Source organism: Ascidiella aspersa, chromosome 4 (assembly GCF_963924565.1).
Source record: "Ascidiella aspersa chromosome 4, kaAscAspe10.2, whole genome shotgun sequence".
NCBI lineage: Eukaryota > Metazoa > Chordata > Ascidiacea > Phlebobranchia > Ascidiidae > Ascidiella > Ascidiella aspersa.
This window is the reverse complement of record NC_139450.1, coordinates 25,925,680-25,943,294: the sequence shown is the minus strand read 5'-3', so window position 1 is coordinate 25,943,294 and position 17,615 is coordinate 25,925,680. Positions and strand designations below refer to the sequence as shown.

At 38.8% G+C, this 17,615-nt stretch overlaps 3 protein-coding genes across 4 annotated transcripts in view; 1 reads left to right on the top strand and 2 right to left on the bottom strand.

Annotated features, from left to right (window-relative positions):
- Positions 1 to 4,211: 4,211 nt before the first annotated feature.
- Positions 4,212 to 6,088, top strand: LOC146157177 (uncharacterized). Its single transcript, XM_083388110.1, has 2 exons — positions 4,212 to 4,554; positions 5,403 to 6,088. The coding sequence occupies exons 1-2, from the start codon at positions 4,212 to 4,214 to the stop codon at positions 6,086 to 6,088; spliced, it is 1,029 nt and encodes a 342-aa protein (XP_083244236.1).
- A 757-nt stretch (positions 6,089 to 6,845) lies between these two features.
- On the bottom strand, positions 6,846 to 8,525 carry LOC146157176 (uncharacterized). The gene is made up of 2 exons (XM_083388109.1): positions 8,484 to 8,525; positions 6,846 to 7,947 (listed from the first exon to the last, which is right to left on the bottom strand). The coding sequence occupies exons 1-2, from the start codon at positions 8,523 to 8,525 to the stop codon at positions 7,489 to 7,491; spliced, it is 501 nt and encodes a 166-aa protein (XP_083244235.1). The 3' UTR covers positions 6,846 to 7,488.
- LOC146157175 (kelch-like protein 24) overlaps positions 7,891 to 17,615 on the bottom strand; it is a 32,336-nt gene continuing 22,611 nt past the window's right edge. For both annotated transcript variants that reach the window (XM_083387426.1, XM_083387427.1), the window contains exons 8-14: positions 17,360 to 17,467; positions 16,253 to 16,367; positions 15,701 to 15,822; positions 12,993 to 13,203; positions 12,017 to 12,197; positions 10,136 to 10,227; positions 7,891 to 9,541 (exon numbers count right to left, since the gene is read on the bottom strand). In XM_083387426.1, the coding sequence (XP_083243552.1) occupies positions 9,381 to 9,541; positions 10,136 to 10,227; positions 12,017 to 12,197; positions 12,993 to 13,203; positions 15,701 to 15,822; positions 16,253 to 16,367; positions 17,360 to 17,467 (990 nt within the window). In that variant the 3' untranslated portion in view covers positions 7,891 to 9,380. The remainder of the gene's footprint in view (positions 9,542 to 10,135; positions 10,228 to 12,016; positions 12,198 to 12,992; positions 13,204 to 15,700; positions 15,823 to 16,252; positions 16,368 to 17,359; positions 17,468 to 17,615) is intronic.

The window sequence follows — 17,615 nt, the reverse complement described above, 5'->3', positions numbered from 1 at the left end:
TGCACGCAAAACAATTTGCTTGCTGTAGATTGTGTTTTTGTTACTTTCAGTTTAGTTATTTTTCATAATCGCCAGATTTCACCAATTTTATTAGCCTTACTTTATATTTTTATGTCAATAGCTTGTTAGTTTTTGCAAACGACTTAACTGGGCTTAAGATTTTTTTTATCACTTGAGTGCGACTAAAGTCATTTCAAAATGACTCGCTTACAAAACTGGTGTTTAAAAAACTTCAATTTTGAAAAAAATTAAAGACTTACCTAAATACGTCCATATTCGATGATAAGTTCAACTTAGCCTTAGTTGGCGATGAAATCTTCCATACATTCGTCACGGATACATGAGGTACAACGCCCAGTATTGCTAATCCTTTCTAAATTTAAATAAACAAAACTAAAAACTACGATGGTATACATATAAATTACAACAAAATTGAGCAAAAACTTAACCGTCATAGTCTAATCTTCTATCAGTAATTATCAAGACGTCCCTTGTTAGGCATGTTAGACTAAACCACGGCCCAGCGCATTTCGAGCGCAAAGCCACATGTGAGGCCAATAGGCCATCCTGTACATGGCCGACTGGCCGTTGAAAAATAGCCAGCACTTTTTATTTCCACTTTTTTCCCCGCGGCACAACGGGGCGACAGGTGGAAAAAATTAGGCTTACTCGTTCAAAAGACGTTAACTGGCGAAAGGGTGAAAAAAGGGATAATGGGAACCTATTACATTGGTCTCGTAAACTGGATTGTGAAAGCTAAGTTTGGCGAGTGCCAAGGGTACTTATCACGCGCACTAAAGACTTAACGCGCACTTAAGACGCCTGCTGGTTTTATCTATCAATCTTCTTCGTTTTGTACCTAAGGTTTTACCCTTTTAGGGTGCTGGTGTTTTATTTAAGTATGGTAAATCATCAAATAACTAGTTTATTTTATGGCGTGGCATTGATTACCAGATGATATCAACTATTATATTCAAAGTTTAATTGATCACCAATCTCACAGGTACTTATGACCAGTGGTGGAATTCAAATTTTTTGTCAGACGGTTCTATCACAAAAGTCATATATTTCAGCCGGTTCTGTTACAAAAGCCATATTTTCCGGAAAATAATTAAAGTAGTTGCAAGAACAGGATGCAAGCCCAGGTCCACCGAATGTTGCGAACTGCGAACCGGCGGAATCCCATCACTTCTAACAGCCACACTAAAAAGCAGCAGTCGTCGCATGACTTGCACTTATAACAATTACATTTTCAGACAAACAGTCACTAAAGGAAAACTACTCAATTACAAAAATTAACACAGTGTATAACTGTTACGTGCGACCTTGGCCATTGCACATTTAAAAAAAAAAACTAACACGTGAGCTACTTGGATCTCAAAAATCAATGTATGAAATAAGAAGCAAAAATCTATTGACAGTAACCAGTAATGCTAACCGGTTCTCTGATCCTACAAAATTCCGTCAAAACGGTTCTATAGAACCGGTGCGAACCGGCTAAATCCCACCATTGCTTATGACTCAGCGTAGCGCAAACGAATTTCGATTTTTTTTAATTCTTTACACCTTCCTTTATATCTGTTTACATTAATTTATGTCAACAAAATATCGGGCATTATAACGTAAAGAAGGCTATTTGAGAAGCAGCTTCACGTTGTAAAAATACATAGGATTTGATTATATCGATGCTAGCGATTTCAAGGCAGGTTAGCTACATTTACTGCAAGGGCAATATATTTCATAAAAGCTTCACTATAGGCCTAATAGACAAGGGCAACACAGCTGTAGAGCAGACATTACTGTATTATTCCTATTTGTACGTAAACTTACCAGGTGTCCTGCACCGCGTAAAGCTACTGCAGTTCTTTCAGCCTTTTGTACTGTAACTCAGTATTTTTGAAAAAAATCGTTTTCACGGTACAAAAATATTGCTACAACATAAAAAGTAATAATAAATTGACAAAATGAATACCTATTTAAGTCATGACGATATGGAGCCAAGTTGTCCAATGACTACAAAAGCATGTATGTTTGTTTGTATTCGCTTGTGTAATTTGTTATGTTTTAGGTAAAAAGTAAACTTAGACAGAGTTACCAGGTTCTTTGAAAGGGACTTTAAAGGGTTAGATCGACAAAAGCACAAAAGCTTATGTTAAAACACTCAACTATTTGTTTCCTTTTTAACAATAGGATGTCAGATGCTTTGTATTTTGCTCCGTGACTGATGCATGATATTTGAAAAAAAGGAGGCTGTTCAATACGATATATATATCGTAAATCAATGCTCAAAAAAAGAATGCAATGGCTATTTTACCAAGTTGTTAATTTGTTTAGAAGAATAATAAACTTTTCGTAAACCTGCAATTTTCGATAGAAAATACTGCGTTTCGTCGGAAATGACGTAAATACGTAAATCAATTCGATCGCAAAAAAAGCTAGACAAAATCAAATTCCACAACGGCCCGCAAACAGCGGATCGCTTTTTAATCGAGTTTGTGCGACAAACTTTCGCAGCCAACTGCCAATGAAGCCACGGAAGTGTGAAAAAGTCGCCGCTGCCACAGTCTCGTGTCTCGAATAGATCCCAAACACTTGAAGAGAGCTCGCAAGATGGAACAAGCGGACTCGGGTAATTACGGTTTTGGTTTTACGGCAGATCGAAAGTGTTGGAATTCATGTTAGCGATTAGGTTCCTGTATACTTTTGAAGTGTGATCTGTTTTCTAGCAAAAATAATTTGGAATCGTGGACAATTACCTAATTCCATCATTTTTGCAGCTTTACTAAACTTGACTTGTTTACTTTTAATATCATGGGTGTAAGCTCTAGTCTAGCGCATTGTTTCCCAAACTGTGTGCCGCGGTACATTAATGTGCCTCGAGAGATTGTCAAGTGTGCCGCGAAACTTTTTGTAATTTCGGAAAAGAGATTATTTGTATTACCAATAGACACACACGCAAGTATTTAGACTTAAATACGCACTATTTATTTCAAATTAATAAGTTTGGGACATTTTCATATAGTTTTTGTGTGTTAAGGGCGATTGTAAAATTACTCTATTGGTGCTTTGTTAAAGCTGTGCCTCAAAAAAAAAAAAAAATTTTTTAGTGTGCGGCAAGCCAAAAAAGTTTGGGAACCACTGCTCTAGCGTATATGCAGGTTAACCATCGTAAAACCGATTTAGACTAAACATGTAAGGCATAAAATCCTAATGGTTAAGTCTTTATAGTCAATACAGTAAAGTATAGATACGTGTACCAGAAATCAAATAACTGATTTAGTAAACTTTTTTTTCTGAATTTTCTGTTTAGTTCAAAAAATCACTTCAAAGTTCGAAAAAATGAAGGAAAGCTCAGTGCCACAGGATTACAGTGAAGCGAATACACTCGTAATGAAGAAAGGTAACGTTTATTTACTTAAAATATTTTTCTTGTTTCAGCGGTAGCCCAAATAAATTTGTAGTTGCGTTTTGAGATCCGATGAAATTTAGTTGTCATACCTTATATTTTATGTTGAAATAGATCAATCTAACTCCATCCCAAATTATCTTTTATTCTCTCTATGTTGAAAATGAATAAAGACTTATTCGAAACGTTCAAAATGATACCTACTTCTGTATGGGATTTGATATTCTTATTACGTCTGACTACAACCTCCAACCATTATGCTCGAAACCTTTTAATGAAATTAGTATAAAGACGAAACTTGGCTCTTTACCTTTAACTGGTGGTTAAAGATTGAGTCAAATAAATGCACAAATAGATTTTTACTTTATTACTGTTATTACTCATCAAAATAGTTGATTTTATTTTAATTAACCCTTTTAGAAATGGACAAATTATGACCTTAAATTAATTAATAAAAGGGCATCTAAATATGGTGTTATGATTTGGATTAAAATGCCCGACAAATATTAAAAAAGGTATTGCCAAAACTATTTTTGCTAAGACTACGACACACATAGCATTTTATTTCCTTGTCAAAGTTGCCCTCTTAAAACATCGAATTTCATTTTGGGGTAATTAGCTACAGTTGAGGCAATTTAAAACAAACCTTCGCAAGGTAATAATTAAAAGTAAGTTATGAGCAAACTTAAAGCAAAAACGTATTAAGGCAACCCAGATTTACCATACTTAAAAAAAACTCATCTTCACGTCATAAGGCGTCTTACGTCCGATACGTGTGGCAGGAATTCAGGCCCGAACGTTGCCAATGACGTCATTACCGCCGGCTAGGTCGGATGAGTGGAGCTCGTCGGATGAGAGCGACTTCGAGGACGAGCTGTTCGCCGATGACGAGAACAACAGCGATCAGCTGGTCGGCTCGATGGCGGGCGCGATTCAGCGCGAATTCCTGCGAAGACTACCGAACAGCGGCTCGGGAATTGTCGGGCGGGCTGGCTCGGGACACACGTCATCGTCTGCCTTTCGAAACTTGCCGCTGCTCACCGCCGGGGTGGGCTGCAACAAGGAACAACGGGGCTTCCCCGAGGGCAGGGGACGCCTAGCTCGCCAGGAAGCAGTGTACGAGCCGATGGACTGTAAAGCTCCCTCAGGTTGTACTTGTTAAAGTGTTTCAACTAGTGTTATTGCTTCTACGGAGGTATTTCTTATATAGTTTTATCTTTGCCTTACATACCATTTAAGTGGTTATCAAACTTTAGAGAAATACGCTGTAGGCCCTTGGCATTTCTTTTTTATTTTCGCGGTCTCTTGCAAACAATATATTTTGTAAGGGAAAAACGTCACTATACAACTAAATTAAAAATAAATTCAAACACTACATAGCGCAATTTAAATTTTAATTAATGGCCATAATTTAGTTTTAGGATTGACATCACAAAGTTACGTCAAAACGTGGCGTCACAACGAAAAAGTTTTAAGAACACCACAGAGTGTGTTTAATTGCTACAATTTGGGTTACCATATAATAGGCTACGAAATTCATACTAAGTAGTTCGCGAAACTACGAACAAATTTCTCGCAGATGTGATCAAATTGCTTTATGGACAAATTCAGAAATTGCATTTTATAAAAAAAGTGAGAGAAAAATGTTATCATTTATCTAATTTAACCTGATAAAAAATGTAGTTTGAAAATGCCTGTTATTTAAAATTATATAATCGTTTACAAAACTGTGAACATAGACTCAATAAGAGGGTGCGAATAGACGCATAGCGATTTATCAATATGGGTTCTGGGGGTTCATGACCTCGTGCTCCCAATGGATCCCGGATAGTTTTCTTGCTTCTCTGCATTCTGTTTACTTGACACCAATTTGTCCGCGACCCCATTTGTGAAACACTGGTCTACCGTGATTTAAAGTTTGGCTGACATCTTTCGCCAACTCGCATGCAATTTACCATGTTTCATTGCATATTTTCCTAAACCATCTATTCATCAGTCTGCATCGCTCCAGCTCCCGTCTCGTCCTCTTCCGATCTTCCCGGCAACGCGCTGGTGGTCTTTCGCGGAGGAGTGCAGATGAGCGCCCAGGAGCTGCGCGAGCTCAACTTGGAGCAGTGCATCCGGAGGCTCTGCCACCAGGGTCCTCCATCTTCCAGGGGCTTCTCTCTCTTGCGGCTCCAAGCCAGCGCCTTCACCGTGTCCGACTGCGATCTTGGGTCCCCATCTGGAGGAGAGATCACGCAGAAGAAGAAGCGGAGCCCACGGAGGAACGGAAGGCTCCCTGCTCCCTTGACGACCATCCGGGAAGGCGAGGGCGATAAGGGAGGCAGGCAAGGGAAGAAGAGCGCTGGAAGCTGCCTCCTCTCCTGCGTCAAGTGCGCTCCTTCATCGTCATCCAATTACCAACAGCTGCTACAGCACAACGACTCCCTGAATCTCAAGTCCTACGACCAGATGCGCAAGAGTCGCAAACGTCTGCTCGAGTTCGAGTACAGCAGGGTAATTTTCAGCGGCAGCGAGGTGTCCGGTGCGCCGGACAACTACCTCTGGTGGATCTACCACGTGGTCAAGGGCAAGTTTAACGCTGTCGAGTGCTACGCGGCCGAGTGTGACGACCGACAGCACGCCAACCTGCTGGCGAGGTCGCTGGGAAGGAAAATCGTGCAGGCTTCCGGACGGTAGGAGCTGCGGTGGCTGTTTGACTCTCTTTTGTGTTTAGGTTTGTTGGCGATTCTTCGAGCAAAAGAAAAATCTGCAAAACTCACTTGGAATTTTTTTCTCTTGGACAAAATAACCTGCTTAGAATGGCGATAAATAATTTTGTTCTTAAACAAATAATTTGAAGTACGTGTTTCAACAATGAAGCTCAGTTGAGAAAAAAAAATGCTTGTAATGCGGCTTGGCATATATTATCATACGTTCTTGACATTGTACAGTGATAACCTAAACTGTTTATATTAAATAAACACTTTTACCCCAAATTTAAACAAAATTTGTGCTGATGGGCTTTTTGGTCGGCGTACAACATAGAGGCGGAAAGTTTATACACATAAATGTACAGAACCTGTCTGCTTTACTGTACAGTTTTATGCTTTAATTATTTCGATGTGGTTTTTTTATAAAGTGACCCAAAATGCGATGCTTGTTTATATTAGTAAAAAAGGCTGTTCACGAAACGTACGCCAGTACGGTTTCATAAGCGATGTATGATGTATTTTTTTGTAATGAATGACGCAACAAAAATGCAAATTATCTGCCGCGTAATGTATTTATTGAAACGGCACAAAAGAAACAATTAAAATTAACACACTAAACTTATAATTTGCAAAAGTGAAATGTTAAGAACAAACCGAACACATGCTCACAAATCTCACAGTGCAAACTATATAACTCTACTGTACAAAGTGTACAGTATCATAAAATATACAGAACTCTGGTAAGATGTTGCTAGAGTTGTTGCCAATTAGTGTTTCATTTACAAACGCAGTACGGTAAATGTCGCCTAATTAAGGCTACAACAAAAATGCAGCTAAAACAGGAAATTTCAAACGTGAAATTAACAACAAACGTGCAGAAACTAAGAAACGGACGCAACATAGACTGGTCAGTGTGATGAGAGTTAGAAAAACACTGATGGTCCCAAATCATCACATGGCTCCGAATATTGAACCGCAGAGAAGAAGTCACAAAACTTTTCGCATAAAGGGCCGGATGTACGATTTTGGCAGTGACCAATTGCACTTGTAATCATTTCAACTGTACTTTATCTTCATTAGGAAAATAGGTCGCGGGCCGGTAGAATTAATTTTAGGCCGGCGTCTGGCTCTATTGTCGTTGTTCGGTGACTCCCGCCTAAGGCCTGTTTACACTACAGCTGTACTGAGCTGAGCAAAGCGTAATTCGCATTTAAATTCTATTTTGGCGAGCTTTGCTAAACTAAACCCGTGCAGCTGAAAAAAATACGCTTTGGAGCGATTTTCACGCTTTGCTCAACTTAAGCCCAGTGCAGCTATAGAAAAACGTTATGTTTTGGAGCGATTTTTACGCCCAGCTCAGCTGTAGTGTAAAGAGGACCATTAGAGTCACGGATTCACTGCGACAGTCCAGGCCAGCGGGATATTTCGCTCCTCAATGTGACGGCTTCTCTTCTGTCCAGTATCTTCTGCACAGCCGAATAGGCCAGGCGCACGTCGTCTCAAGTCCGACTTACACCGACTGCACAGTCGTACAGCTGCGTAGTTTCGGGGCAAGTCACCAGAAGAATCAGCCTCTAAAAACGTAGCTTGAAGCGTGGAAAGGTCCTCTTGTTCTTCGCAGTAGGGAGCGATCTTCTTGGAGGAAGACAGCCTCTTGATCTTGGTGGACAGCGAACGGTTCTCCGCTGCTAGGCGCCTCTCAACATGTCGGTGCAGTTCGTCCAGTTGAGTGGCGAGGATATGAAGCGTTTCGGCTCGCTCACTGCCGCACCCCGAACACTTTGACGACTTTTCGGTAACCGGCAGCCGTGGCTGTCTGCCGGTTCCCGAAGCCGAGCGTTTTGCCTAAAAAGAATAACGGTTTCAATCACTAAACATTGTTTTTTGATTTGCTGTGGCGTCGAGTGTAAAACTATCACAACATCAACGCGAGTCTATGAATTTTAATTATTCCTTTCCCATTTTTGTTTAGTGGCTCCCGCATGAACTGGTTCTATATGTGAAAGTAGACTACACCCTAAGGATTTACAAGTGAACTTACTAGTAGAAAAAAACAAGCGTAGCTTTTTGATGTGGTCATGAATAGTTTAGGCCCCCCAACATATTTACAAAACCTCGTAAGTTTTTATAAGGCTCTAGCAATGACATTTTTAAATTTAAACTGTTGGTTTTGCTCCTAGAATATATGGCGTTTATTTATAAATTAGTAGCGTAAATAGGCCACTTTAAAATGACTGAAGCTGAAAGAGATTTTTAACAAATATTAAATCAAGTGCCAGTCCAAGTCAAGTTTAAAAAAATATGGCGCAATTCAATTACAAATATGGTCAATATTGGCAACGTTGAACACTACGCCGGCGACATTTTATCTAGAAACCTACCTTTAAAGCAATCCTTACGAGAAGAACTAAAACCGAAGCCATATCTGATTTATTTTTGCAAAAAAGCAAACATATTTAAGCAAATGCTCTTTTCAAACCAGCATCAACTAGCATCGTTATTAAATAACAAACGCCACGTATAAAACGAACAATGCGCCATTGTGACGGAGTTTATTGTGCTGTGCACCCGCTAACCAAAAACATGAAACTATTGCAAATCAATAAAGTTGTAAGATAAAACGAATAAAGTTCATACATGTACATAAAGAAACACCCTTTTAAGCAATGTAATTTAAGTTGTTTATAAAACAGAAATACTCTTGCGAAAAAAGGCACCAACACAATAAAACAGTAGCCTTATTTCTGAACAAGGTTAAAACAGGCTTTGCACCATAAATCATAAACCAGGTTTATCGATTTCACAGATAAAGTTTTTTAGTCAGCAATCCAGATACTTTGTACCTTGTACCGTGTTTAAGAGAAGAACACAAACACTCTGAATATGCACAAGTATCGCTATTTAAAATAATTGTGCAAATTATTCATTTTTTATAAAAAGGACTTCTTATTTGCATAAAAAGACCCCTTTTAAAACTGCAAAAACTTTGTGAAATTATGTTCAAGTTTAGTTTACAAAAAGGTAAAATGCTTTCCGCCTTGAAGGCCACTTAATAGTTTCTATTGCACTGGAACATTAAATCGCTAGTTGTCTCATAAAGTGGAAAGAAATGTCAAACAAGCAAATAAAAGGGAAAGTGTTAAGCGGAAAATAAGTAAAATACCATCACCAGCTTAAAAGCGCGAAGCAGCAACAGCAGAAACCAAACAGCTGTCGTAATTTCCTCTGACAAACCACATTTTAGCGATGACTGCACATGATGTCGTCGTGTCGTGACGTCAGCTTGACGTCAGAGCTGATGACGTAATGTCCTTGAAAATACTAACGAAGCCCTGGGCGTAGACGGGCGCGTGCAGGGTGCTGATCACTTGCCAGCTGTTGTTTAGTTGGTCGTAGACTTCAACTGTTCCGTTTATGAAACTGTTCCCGTGGAGACCTCCTAATATCAATAAGCAAATAGTGCTTCGCTACCAGACTTGGACAGTTAGATTTATTTTATCTTTCAAAAATTAGATTAGAATTGAACCTAGAGCATTTTATATATTTTTCAAATTTAATTATAATTGAAACTAAAGCATTTTCGTTTTGTTCAAACTAGAATTCACAAGTTTGATTATATTTAGCATTAGCCGTATTTTATCTTATTCTTTGATTTAGACAACTTGAATTATCTAGTTGTCCAAGTCTGCTCGCAAGTTTATGAAAACTAAACGTTTTTCGAACAAACCGCCAAATATATAGGCTACTAAGAAAAACAATTACACATATTTTGGTCGCGCCCCCACAGAAATATTTATGCCCCCTTCCTTTAGTTTAAAAATCAATGTTTTTTTAGACTGGTAACGTCAATATTGACCAAATTTGTTTCCCCTGACAATTAAAAATACTTACCTTGAAAAAACTAAATAACATTTATTGAGCATCAGAAAATTTTGCATTGTTTCCCAACTATTTTATTCTACAAAAAACTTTGTGCCAGTTGGTATTGTACAGAATACGCCACATTTGGGTTTTTGTAAGTTCAAGGTCTTACCGGCAATGTAGAGTTTTCCTTTGTGGACGGTAGCAGCTCCATGAAGATGGCCGCCTTGCGAAGGTCGCATCGAAACCCAAACGTTGCTTTTTCTGCAGATACATTGATCATTCATTAAATACCTTATCTGTCGCATGCTTCAGGCAGGATTGTGGGGTCGGTTAGAGATAACCTGAGTTTGACTCGGTCGAAAAATAAATTCGAGTTCGACCCCCGAGCCCGATTCTGACTCAAGTCTCAAGTCCGCAGCCGATTTTCATTCCTGTATTCCATCTATTCAAGTAACTAAACTATATATAGGGTGGATATATAGCAATCCACTCATAGGGGTATTATACAACTGACCAACACATAATGCGTGGTTAAAAAATATTCCACTATAAGGTATCCACCCTTTACAACTTACAGTTTGCGGCATTAACAGTTTTAAAATTTAGTACTGCACGCACAAGCACACGTTGAATTTGGAAGTCGGGTATAGTCTTACAAAAGTCCGACTTTGCAGCCCTGGTTTTGGAAGGCTGAAAATCCTAAAGCATTACTAACAGTCAAGTTAGCCGCCTTTCGTTGCAATCGCAACACACTTGATTTGGTGCACTATTATGAACTGCTATGATCCTGAACTGGCATACACATTCTGCAGCACTTTCTAACCGGTGTTCCATTAAAAGGTTGCTAAGTCAAAAAAATGTCTGTTTTATAATACTTACTCTTTCTGCTTAGGTAATTGGTCCGACAGTACTTTTAAGATAAGCAACTGAAGCCTACAGTAATTAAAACTCGCAGGCAACAAAAGTCCGGTATACCAAAAACACTCGCGCTAGCTTTGCTCGCCCGGTGCACAGCCAAATAGTTAGAGGTCTACAGGTGCGCCCTGATGTACAAAATGGAAACACTAATACCTTAGTGCGATAGCCAAGGGTTTTTTTTAATTAGGAGAATGCTGTATAAGACCGACAGATTTGAAGTCATGCGCTTAAACTTGTTTGATTACTGCATTTGTTTCACTAAAAAAAAAATGACAACATAATTATATGTTTCATCAGTCGGCCTATCAGCAATGTTTCAGTCTGTTAGCAAATGGATTTGTTTCAGTGCAACACGTTAAAGCAGTACAGACCAAGACTGGCGAAAGCACACCGTAACACTGAACAGACCGCCTCCACCAAAACGTCATGTCGGCTCCGATACCACAGACTTGCCCCGATCATCATTAATGCCACGCAGGACATAAAGGGCTTTTGAGTCCGAGCCTTACATGTGACTATATACAGAGTCGTTAATTTGGCTGATGGAGACTCAACTTTAGGTTTTGACCGTCGTCGTCTTGGGGTAGGCAGGGCTGCGGAGTCGGCTAAGAAGAACCGGAGTGCCGAGTCCCGAGCAGGACTCTGGCCAAATCTTGCGAATGACTCTACAGCCTGTTTTCCACCCACTTATGTAACTTAGTAAAGTTTTTTAATTACCAATCCACTCATAGGGGTGTAAAATAACTCGCCTACCCACGCTACTTTGTTTGAGAAAACACACTACGTGAACACTTGCTTTTCAAGCTTTACAATTTGCAGTTTTCGGCCTCGTCGAACTTGAGTTTGGTATTTCGTATGCGCACGTCGAACTCGGGACTCGGGTACTCCTACAAATTCTTACTCGAATCCCGAGTTCCAAGTCCAACTCCAGCCAATTAAATCGACCCCTTCGAGTAATTTTAGAAGTCATACTCGCGTTGTATTAAACCGACTTTGTTATAGGCTTCGAAAATTTGGCTCATCGTCATAAATATCTCATTTGCTGCCAATTAAAATAGATGGCTATGGCTCGGGACAAGGCAGTTTACTTCGACCAGAAAACGCTTGCCCCACAAAAGACTTGCGATCTCACCTGTTGTACGCGCTTACGCTGCACTGCTGGCCCATGACGTATATGGTTCCGTTCAGGTTGGCGGCCAGCGCACCCCTCTCGGGCTGGGGCAGGGAGGCTGCGGTTTTCCAGACGTTGGTCTTGGGACTGTACAGTTGTACGTCACACACGATGTCGTCGGGCAGTGACCCCTTGGCACCACCTGGATGCATAAATTTAAGGCAAATTTCAACAATGCAGGTTTCAAAGCAGAGGTCTTCAACCTTTTGGGGCTTACGGTTGTGGTCAATTTCGGATCAGAACACTTATGGCTGAAAACTGTTTTTGTTTTTCTAGGTAAAATTCTAACATGGGCCTACATATATTTAGGCTAGATAATTTGCACAAATATTCAAAAATTTAGCTACTGGTGTACTAAATAATAAATTAAATTAGATATATTAATAGCAATGGCGACCTAGTTAAAGAAAATAAACTTGTGTAAATAGGAAGAAAGTAAAGGTAAAATGTGGTGCTATTTACCCTGGCAAATGTAAACAACGATTTTAGTAATAGGCTTTATTGTTTACCTCTTCAATATAAGTACAACTCTTTTCATATTACGCACATGTTTACATATTTAACATTATTTACTTTCTACGTATTGAAAAGCTAAGGGTTTCGAAGGCTCATGCCGGAAAAAATATATTTTCGAAAACCCAACAATACCTTGCGTCCTACTCGCTTCACGCGACAAGCGACACGCCGATGTATCAACTAACGACATAAAACCTTAAAAGGGCTTTTCTGACAAAAAATCTTTACAGGAAACGCACGTGAAGCGTCGCGTTCATTTCCCGCAGCGCTTCACGCGACCGGCGACACGCGACACGCCGTATATATCAACTAACGACATAAAACCTGAAAATGCCTTTGTCTGACAAAAAAATATTTACAGGAAACGTACGTAAAGCATCGCTTCACGCGACTAGCGACACGCGACAAGCCATATACCAACCGATCACGTAGAGCAGTCCGTCGCAGGCGACCACACAAGGAGAGCTGAGCTCTTTGAGCATGGGCTCGACTGTTTTCCACGTGTTGGAATCGGGCTGGTACTTTTCCACACTTTTCAGCCTTGAGCTGCCGTCGTGCCCGCCCACCACGTACAAGTGCTGATCCAAACCAGTAGAGGCGTGCAGGTAGCGGGCCTCCAGCATCGGTGCCACCTGCGTCAAGAAGGGCAACGACCCCTGGGGTTAAACAATTTAGTATTGGAGACTAAATTAGATTATGAGGGAACGTTTAGCAAGTTTTAAACCATAAGTGGACAAAGCGATGATAAAGCTGCAAAACAAAAAAGATTTAAATGTAAAAAGTGTTTTTAGTAAAAACATATAACATATTTAATGATGACTTGGAATTAGACTTGACCTATTAATTTAACAAAAGACTGAGTTATTTTTCAAATGATTCGACTGGGACATAAATCATTTTAAATCGATTTATTTACAACACTGGAGGAATTAATCGGTATTTTTCGTCTCTTCCGGAATTCAATTTAACAATGAAATAGGCAAAAAATTCTCTCCGTTATACTTCCACTTGAAATTCAGCAGTATTTTGTTTTAAAAACACGTGATGGGGGCAAGTACAACAACACGCTCATTAACACCCCCTTCAAATAGGCATTAGGGTACACCTGATGTATATTTGACGCCTATTACTCGCGACCAAGGACCACTCGAGTATATGACCCGCACAGGACATCCTGTTAATCCAGCTTAATGCTTTAACACGGTATGCGAGTAGGAGGTGGATGACAGTTTCGAGAGATGTGACTGACAGCTTCGAGATGGTGGCAAATACAACATAAAGAACTACAAAAGTTGCGCAACTTGTGAAACATTTTGGAAGCAACGAATCACAACAAACCGACGTCTGTGTGTTTTTAGTCTCTCAAGTGCAACTTTCAAGTTGATTTGCTTTAGTCATGAACGTCGGCCTTATTAGTATTATTTTAAACGTGCAGCAATAGATTGCACAATTTTATTCGTTTGATTATGAGCAGTGAATACTAAAAACAAGGCACGAAGTAATTATTTTCTACTTGAAGTTGAAATTACACAAATACATAACAAATGGTGTACTCATTTATTTTGGTGTGGCATTTCAAGAGTCATCCCATTCAACTAGTTCTCATTGGCGATTTTTTTGGTTTAAAGAAAGGTTTTGAAACACACATTGCCATTTGGTAAGGATATTGTTAACTTTTTTTCGGTAGGAGTTAAACTATTTTCATTTGAAAAACGTATTTAATTTTTTAAATTATACACCAATATTTTTATTTGGCCTTGATGGATCCCCCAAAGCTTGTCCACGCACCTCAAGGCGTCAGCCAATTTTTAAGAAAAAGTTTAAGAAAATTCTGCCCTTAGTGGGACGTAAGCATCTTTCAGATTTTGAAGAGTTCTCAAACTTGACGTAAGGAGTGTTATTTTTTTGCTGCTGCATTTTGCACATTAAACCAACCTTATCATCACAATCCTGCCGCTGGCGATTGAGGCGAGGTTTTTAATTTATTTTTTGAATTTAATGAACTGGTTTAAAAGCTGCTAAAAATGAACCCTAGTCCGACTCCAGAGTCCTGAGAGTTCGACTCCGGCGCTATATCCTGTATTCACTCAGTTACGCAATGAAGTTAATTCATCCACCTATACTATACAATACATGGTTGGAAAATATTAACCAATATATGCTATCCACCTTTACAAATTACTGTTTGCGGCTCAGCTTAAAACCAGGGAGTCGAACCGGAACCGAACCGGAACTTTATGAACCGGTTTTGGATCAATTTTATCCGAACCGTAACCGAACCTGAACCGGTTTTTATAAGATTTTAAGGAGCCGAACCGGAACTGAACCGAATAATTTGAAAGTACCTGAACCTTAACCGAACCCGAACCTGTAAATAAAAGCGGTTCGCTCCTGCATGACGTCACAACTTCTATTTTACAGAGTCAAGTTACGCCATATTCGAAATTTTATGAAAAAAATATGAATATTGAATGGAAAAATCGTTGATTTTTATTTTTTAGATATTTCAATAATGAGTTGCTGTTTTTTTAATACGTCACGTAACTTAGATTAAATGACTTACAATTCAAACATTATTCTCTACATTTATCGACCCACATTTTGAGATTTAACGCAAATTATATTGTATCTGAACCGGAACTTTATGAACCGGTTTTGAAATAGCGATGGTCGAACCGGAGCTGAACCGGAACTTTTAAATTCCTCCGAACCGAAACCGGAACTGAACCGGTTTCCGAAAAAATTCTTGAACCCGAACCGAACCTGAACCGGAAAAGTCAAACGGTTCGACTCCCTGCTTAAAACCCGATACTGCGAGTCCGACTCCAGCACAACAAACCGACTCCGAGTCCCGAATTCCAAGTCCGACTCTGTAGCTCTGCTTGTTAAAAATACAAATGGCCTACCCTCAGTTACTAATCAAGTTTAAATGACTTATTTTTAGTTAAAATATTGAGTCTAACAATTTTAATAATTTAACGTTTTATTTTATGTAAATGACTTGACTTGAAGTTGACTTGCTTTAACAATGACTTTGACGAGACTTGACTTGATATATATTTTTTTAAAAGACTAGATTGCAACTTGAATCATTTCAAAATGACCTATTTACAAAACTGATGGGCCTACCTGTTGCCACGTGTTCAGGCTGGGTATATACATCCACACGTCCTTGTAAGGAGAGTGAAAGGCACCACCGGTTACGAATATGTTGTTGTTGATGGTTGCAACGCTGTAGGCTGTTTGGTTTACTAAAAACAAAATTGCAGCAAATGATGCAGGCAAAAAAACGTAAAATGTTTAACTGAAAAGTGTTTCTATTCGTTGTCTTTTTAGGTCTAGGGTTATCATTGCGTATTTAAAAAAATAAACGGTTAACATAGACTATAGAATAGATAGAACGCTTTTTAACAGTAATATAGAGTTTCTGTTGCAATTGTCTGCCATTTTGGATTAATTGAATTATGGCATCTATGAGCTTGATTTTGGAACACCTAATGGAAAATAGTGTGAAAAATCTGCTGAAAAATCAAGGTTCACACAAGTTGCCATTAGCCTATTTGGCTATGATAAATACTGTGAAAAATATTGTAGAAAACTAACATTTTGTGTTTTGTTGCTGATAGAGTCAATTAATTTGCACATGACTGTATAAAAAAAAAACAGTTTAGAGCAACTCACGTTGAAGGGGTGTCATTTGCATCACGTTAGGTGAAGGGTAGTTGTAATATACGCAGTCGTGCACCGGTACCTTGTCTTTGTTCAGCCCGCCAACCACCACCAGAACCTCGCACCTCTGCATACAGAGTCATATGTAGATAGTAAATAAAACGATTGTTACGTCACAAAGTTGTGCAAACTTTTACAGTTTAAAAACAAACAAAAGTCTCGACTTTAACACGGGAAGTAAGAAAAACCAACTGTAAACGGATAAGTAAACTTTGGCAAATACCTTTGGTAATGAAAAATAATACATTTTCGCCCGAAAAACGCATTAAATGTAAATAATTTAAGTAGGACAAAATATTATTAGAGTCTAGATCTAGACAGATTTGAAACAGTGACTAATAAGTGTACCTCAAAGTCTAAGGATTCTGAATTGTGCCGCGAAACTTTTTGTAATTTAGAAACATAACCTATTTGTATTATAAATAGACATATCCAAGCATGGTAAACTTGAATGCTTAAGTTATCATATTAATTAAGATATCTTACGATTGTTTTTCCGTGGAACAACGGAGTTGTCAAGTTAAGATTGTTGTTTTGTGGAAAAGTGTTGCAAAATTTTGTTTATTTTATTAGTGTGCAAGCTAAACAGAAGGATTGAGAACAACTGATTTAGAGATACAAAAACATTATCCCATGGTTTAATTGATCGTAAGAACATCAACACAATCCAAAATAATATACATTTCTGAACAATAACCCACAAAGCAACCACACATTCTTTGATATTTGAGTTGATAATAATATCTTTAATCGAGTCCTGCTGGATATTTTGTTGTGTTTTCTTTTAATTTAAAATCAAGTGTTTTGCTTAATTTTGGAACAATTTTATGTATAATTAAATGATCGACGGACTGCGAAATACTCTTTTGCATAGCTGATTTGACGTAATTGTTTTACTACTATACTTTAGTAGCCTACAGTGATTATAGTATATATACTACGAATTTGTAAACAGTTTCTTTGAAAATAGACTGTAATTACTAATTACAGAAATTTCATACGACGAATACGTCACCATAGATAAGTTGGCCAATGCATAAATCTAAGTTTATTTCCTACCTGGGTGGAATAGGCCGACCTTGGCTGCGTTCGGCAACTTTGCATTAAGGGTCTTTGGTCTGCCAATAGCTGAAAACGCCGCGCCTCGTCCAAACAGCTTTCGCAGTCCTATAGAGATGCGAAAACATGGGTCGTTACACCCTGCTGTAATACCTTAAGGCTTAAGTCAATGACTGGAAATAAGTGCAAGTATTTGTTTTCCCCTTTGCGTAGTCTTAAAAATTGCCTTAATTGGTTGAACATATTTTATGTAAGT

Excerpts from the sequence above, each read along its gene's own strand:
- LOC146157177 (XM_083388110.1), top strand. The coding sequence starts at position 4,212 with ATGACGTCATTACCGCCGGCTAGGTCGGATGAGTGGAGCTCGTCGGAT. Across the intron at positions 4,555-5,402 it reads GGACTGTAAAGCTCCCTCAG|TCTGCATCGCTCCAGCTCCC; the intron begins GTTGTACTTGTT and ends TCTATTCATCAG.
- LOC146157176 (XM_083388109.1), bottom strand. The coding sequence starts at position 8,525 with ATGGCTTCGGTTTTAGTTCTTCTCGTAAGGATTGCTTTAAAG. Across the intron at positions 7,948-8,483 it reads TCGTAAGGATTGCTTTAAAG|GCAAAACGCTCGGCTTCGGG; the intron begins GTAGGTTTCTAG and ends TATTCTTTTTAG.